Here is a 6,219-nt window from a genome sequence, read left to right on the forward strand (position 1 = left end):
AAGACACACTCAAGGGTCAATGCAGCTGTATACAACATTCATTTAGTACTAGATATTCAGCTAGTTAGATATTTAGTACTAGGTATTCAGCTTGGATGAGGCAATGACAGGGCTAGTTTACAACTAGTTACCATTCTTTGTATGCCGAATAAAGAGGAGGCATGTATAACATCTGTGAGCCTCTTTAGCAGGGTTTCCTGGCGCTATACTATAAATGACCTATCCAGAGTAATCAGTGGCGTAACTAGAGTCCTCTGGGCCCCAGGGCAAAATTCCCAACAGGCCCCCCCCTCGTTATGCATAAAAACATTGAAAAACATCCACAGTAGCCATAATCAATGACCCCCCTCACCTGTAGCCATAATTAATGTCCCCCCATCCACCATTGGCCATAATTAATGTCCCCCCTCACCAGTAGCCATAATTAATGTCCCCTCATCGACCAGTAGCCATAATGTATGTCCCCACCCATCCAACAGTAGCCATAATTAATGCCCCCTCACCAGTAGCCATAATTAAAGGGGTATTCTCGTCTGGGCATTCACATTCAGTTTCATTAATCTTCCATTTATAAACATTTCTTCAATTAGATGTTATTAAAAAAATGTTCCTGTGTGAAGATAATTTCTCATAAATGTAGTCATTCTGTCCCTTAGAAACGAGATAGCTTCCTCGGATACGACCACGTCACACTCTGGCAGTGGTGGCCAGACATGAGCTAATGAGTCCTGTCTGACCACCAGGATTCAGCAGTCGTTACCACAGGACGGCTGTGGGTCATACAGTAACTCCCGGACATTTTATATACAAAAACTTTTTGTTTCTTTGTGCAATCCCTCCAGCAGAGGTGGCCGTATCCAAGGAAGCTATCTCGTTTCTAAGGGACAAAATGACTACATCTATGAGAAATTATCTTCACACAGGAACATTTTTTTTAATAACATCTAATTGAAGGAATGTTTATATATGGCAGATTTATCAAACTGAATGTGAATGCCCAGACGAGAATACCCCTTTAATGTCCCCCCATCCACCAGTTGCCATAATTAATGCCCCCCCTCACCAGTGGCCATAATTAATGTCCCCCCTCACCAGTAGCCATAATGAATGCCCCCCACTAATAGCCATAATTAATGTCCCCCATCCACCAGTAGCCATAATTAATGTCCTCCCTCACCGGTAGCCATAATTAATTTCCCCCCTCACCAGTAGCCATAATTTATGTCCCCCCCATCCACCAGTAGCCATAATTATTGTCCCCCTTCACCAGTAGCCATAATTAATGTCCCCCTTCACCAGTAGCCATAATTAATGTCCCCCTTCACCAGTAGCCATAATTAATGTCCCCCCTCACCAGTAGCCATAATTAAAGCCCCCCTATCCAACAGTAGCCATAATTAATGTCCCCCCTCACCAGTGGCCATAATTAATGTCCCCCCTCACCAGTAGCCATAATAAATGTCCCCCATCCACCAGTAGCCATAATTAATGTCCTCCCCCACTAATAGCCATAATTAATGTCCCCCATCCACCAGTAGCCATAATTAATGTCCTCCCTCACCAGTAGCCATAATTAATGTCCCCCCTCACCAGTAGCCATAATAAATGTCCCCCATCCACCAGTAGCCATAATTAATGTCCTCCCTCACCAGTAGCCATAATTAATGTCCCCCCTCACCAGTAGCCATAATTAATGTCCTCCCTCACCAGTAGCCATAATTAATTTCCCCCCTCACCAGTAGCCATAATTTATGTCCCCCATCCACCAGTAGCCATAGTTAATGTCCCCCTTCACCAGTAGCCATAATTAATGCCCCCCTTCACCAGTAGCCATAATTAATGTCCCCCTTCACCAGTAGCCATAATTAATGTCCCCCTTCACCAGTAGCCATAATTAATGTCCCCCTTCACCAGTAGCCATAATTAATGCCGTCCCCCCACCAGTAGCCATAATAAATGTCGTCCCCGCACCAGTAGCCATGATTAATGTCCCCCATCCCCAGTAACCATAATTAATGTCCCCCCATCCACCAGAAGCCATAATTAATGTCCCCCATAGGTAATATCCCCCCAAATAGCCATTTCCTAACTTTCACCATTGCCCCCCCCCCCAAATAGAAGCAGGGCCCCATATATTTAAGCAAAATAAAATTTCCTTATCCGCTCCTCTTTGCGCTTTCTCTCATCTGGAGATCCGGGGCAGAAGATGGCTGATTAATGATTGTGTCATTAAGCCTGCATCGGCCTAAGTGATGGATGCGGTGGGTGGGGACGTTGGGCGGAGAAGGGCCCGTTCTCATTTTGAATTGTGACTGCTCCGGGCCCCTGGATCCAGCGCACGAACCAGATGCAGAACAGTCCGTGCACTGTAACGGGAAGGCCCGTAGCTGTCACAATTTAAAACATCTGCCCGCTGTGCTGCGCCAAGTTAACAGCGCAGGGCTCAGGTGTGGGCCTCTGACTGACAATGGGCCCGGTCTCAGTCACACCCCCTGGGATGGCGATCATTACGCCCCTGAGAGTAATAGATAATGATCAGGGAGGGTATAATGGTGCCACCATACTGCAGTTGGAGGCCAAAGCAGACAGCTCCATCCTAGTGTATAAGAGCCCTGCAGAAGCAGTTTTCAGTAATGCACAGGCAGAGAAGTGCCCACAAATCCACATACTTTATGCCCTATGTGAATGTACCCTAAAAATACACATGATAATGTGTGCACAATGGACCTAATTGAACATACTATAAAGCACAAAACCTTACACCATACCTTTTACCTGAACTAGGAGCAGAAAGTAGACATTAGACAGAAAAACTCCATGACTGCAATAGGTTTATATTTTTGTAGTTTATAAACATGAAAAGACACATATATCTATATAGAGCTATATTTTCAAGGTTAATTGAAATTGTTTTTAATTTTAATTCACTTTATAAGTGCTTATTAAAATGGAATGGGACATGCCTCTTTGTCAAGGCTATATTGGTGAGGCTATGGGGCCATAAATCCACAGATACTGCCAGTTACTGACTATGTGTAAGTACAGAACTATAAAGCAATATACTGTACCTCATAAACACATAAATATATATTAATACAAAGACCTAAAAATTACTATATCTTTTATATGTTAATAGCCACCCTAAGCAATAGACTACCCTACAGGTGTAGTAGGCGACAGATGCTTTCCATGATCCCTCTGTTTTGAAATTGTATATAACCCCAAATAAAAAGGATCAACAAAAAGATACAATTAACATTAAAAAATGATCCCTCTTTATTCAAGCATTAATATGGCTGTGTTTATAACAAAGTACTGTACTTCCACTTCTGTTAATTGCTTCTGTTTAAATATTGCCGCTTTAAAGCCAGAAACAACATTCTAAGCAATTGATGAAGTAAGAGAGTAAGAGAAGTTAATAGAATAAGTGGCTATATACCACAGTAATCTGTTACTGTAATCTGGTTAGAACAGCATTAACCCATCAAGGCTTGCAGCTCTACGGTAATAAATAATCGCCTTTGAAAAAACCCTTTCAGCTTGGCACAAGAATACAAATTACAAAGAAAAAGAATATTTTTTTCATCCTTGCTCAAACCACTGTGATGAAACGGAAATTTTCAGATTAAGTATGAAAAACACATGGGTAATTCATGTTGTCAAATGCTGAGATTTCATCGCTCCCAAAAACTAAGGAGAAAATCTATGGCTATTTAGGCTCTAAGTCCATATTGCCGTCTGTTAGATGATTGATTTTCGACAATACCTCTGATGATAGTCTATGGTATACTGCACTATAGTATATGCTGCCTTTTGATTCAAACTCAAATACATGTGTTTTAGTGTTAATGTGTTATGCTGAAAATAATAAAGAAATATTTTTAATAAAGATTTTTTTAAATGGCTCTTCAAAAGATGCAATAAAGCTTCTAGACCACAAGAGGGCGATATTTGTTTAGCATACCTCATCTTTGCTTTAAATTTGAAAATACATCTATGAACACAGAGGGCATTAGTATTTTAATGTCTGCTTTTTGCAATTCTGACCCTGCAAGAACTAAGTATCCAGGCATCATGTAATTAAGCAATTCTCTGTTAAGATAAGCAAAATAAAAAAAAATAACAATAAATCCAGATACATCTCATTATATTTCCATTTGTTTCAAACTAGATGCTTTACAATTAATTAAGCCCACACATTATGAATATAATTACATGTCAAATTTTCAGGTGGCCACTGAGAATTTGTAGTCAATATAGCCAGTACACTATATAACACATTAATACAAATAGAAAACATAAGCATTTAGGCATGACTTTTCTATTCTTGTCTATTTAACATCAAAAGCATATCAATCATACTTATGTTGTATGGCTGAGGCACACCTGATATCCTATGGACAAGGTTGTCTCACAACAAACACTAACATTTGTATATTAAAATTAAATATACGGATAATAATTACTGATGTACTCTCCTTCATAACTAGGAGCATGTTGCACTAGGAGTCAATGTAATTGGGTGTAGAAGACCTTCAAAGCATTTGTTTGTAATAAATTAAAAAAAAAACATTATACTCTTCCATCCTACAATCAGACCCTATGAAAATAATGTCATCAACTTACCTGATCAGAACACACTGATTGTCATGGCGCTTCCATAGGCAGCGGTAACATTCATTGGCCACAGCAAAGATGTGTGGAGGGATTTCTCCCATGTGGTGCCTGCTGTACAGCTCCACTGTGTTTTGGTCATATAAACCAGTTATTAGTTTGTAGGGGTTAACAGAAGCTAGGATGGAGCCAATATAGGTCTGAAAAAAAGCACATAATTAAATTATTGTTCATATATGTACGAAGTTTAAATTACCCATATCTGTGTATGATACCTGAACTTATAGCTCTCTCTTAAAAAGGTACCTGATGGCCTATAGTGAAGTTATGTTTTCAAAGTGTATTCATTTTTGCTTGCTGTGCATAGAGATGATAAATTCTGTACATGTAATCACTTATATCCATTCGTGTCATCAGTAAAACTGCACATTTACTTTAGATGTCAATTACTTGACAGCTGTCCTGACAACTATAGCACACACGTCCATTTTTGGCTCAGCCAAGCAGTGCTTGAATGTAAAACACTCTGGTAGACAAAAGTATGGGACATTTAAAAAACAACTGCCTGATCCCTATCTTCCCATCATCTGCTTCAGTGCAGAGATGGAGTGCACCACACACTAGCTGGTCTAAGAGAGACACCGTACAAGTATGTAGAGATTTACGTATGCCAGACCTGTCCTAGTCACATGCAGATGCGCACAGGGTCCCTGTTCTTGAGATGATAACATCTAGAAGGGCACTTCTAATGGGTACATGGTAAGAAAATCCAAACTTCATGTAGCTCTTGGTTTTTGCATTTAGGACTCTAATGCTATAAGGTAACATCAGGGGCATAACTAGGAGAGACACGGTCTATAGCAAACTACTGTACTAAATGAGCACCCCTTCCCCTCAGAAAATATACATATTTGTAAACTCACACACATTTATGCACTGAGATATATATATATATTTTAAATCAGATATTTTTATTAAACTTTTTTATAAACCCAACAAATACAACATGGAGAGAAGTGCGTAAATTGTATTGCCCCATGCATTAATACAGTGCTGCAAACAGATGTTATAATCAAAAAATTATTGCAAGATTACAATTGCAGCTCTAATCCTTTAAAGTGTTCGCATTTTAAAGTAGCATTTAAACACATTTGCAAAAACATACTTCCTCCTTCCCTTCCCACCCTTCCCCCTTGCGAGCCAGCTCCTTTAAAACCATTTGAACCTATTTTGCCAGTGATAATTGGTATTCTAGACTTGCCCTTAAGTCTTATGAGAGGCGCCAAAGGCAGACCAGGCGTATCTAACTACTTGCCCCATATCTTTTCAAATTTCAAAACCCCATTCCTTTTCACATACATACTATACTCCAACCGGATGATCGCATTTAGTGGTCTTATCCAGTGGGCAGATATAACCTTCCTAGCTTGGTATAGAGATCGTTGTATTGCAATATTGTTAGGTTCTGTCAGGTTGTCAACCTTTAATACTCCTAGTAGGCATGCTAGGGGACTTTCCTCAATTGCTGTTGAGAAGACTTTGCGCGTCAGCTCTAAGACAGATTTCCAAAAGGATTCTAATTCTCTACATTCCCACATCATATGG

General features: G+C 39.9%; 1 protein-coding gene across 1 annotated transcript in view; it reads right to left on the reverse strand.

The window, feature by feature from the left end:
• The window catches only part of MYO10 (myosin X), a 71,885-nt gene extending 66,052 nt beyond the window's left edge, over nt 1-5,833 (reverse strand). Inside the window, exons 1-2 of the mRNA XM_072154760.1 lie at nt 5,780-5,833; nt 4,627-4,814 (exon numbers count right to left, since the gene is read on the reverse strand). Of these exons, the coding sequence (XP_072010861.1) occupies nt 4,627-4,814; nt 5,780-5,833 (242 nt within the window). The remainder of the gene's footprint in view (nt 1-4,626; nt 4,815-5,779) is intronic.
• Between the last annotated feature and the right edge of the window lie 386 nt (nt 5,834-6,219).

This window comes from Engystomops pustulosus, chromosome 5 (assembly GCF_040894005.1).
Source record: "Engystomops pustulosus chromosome 5, aEngPut4.maternal, whole genome shotgun sequence".
Lineage (NCBI taxonomy): Eukaryota > Metazoa > Chordata > Amphibia > Anura > Leptodactylidae > Engystomops > Engystomops pustulosus.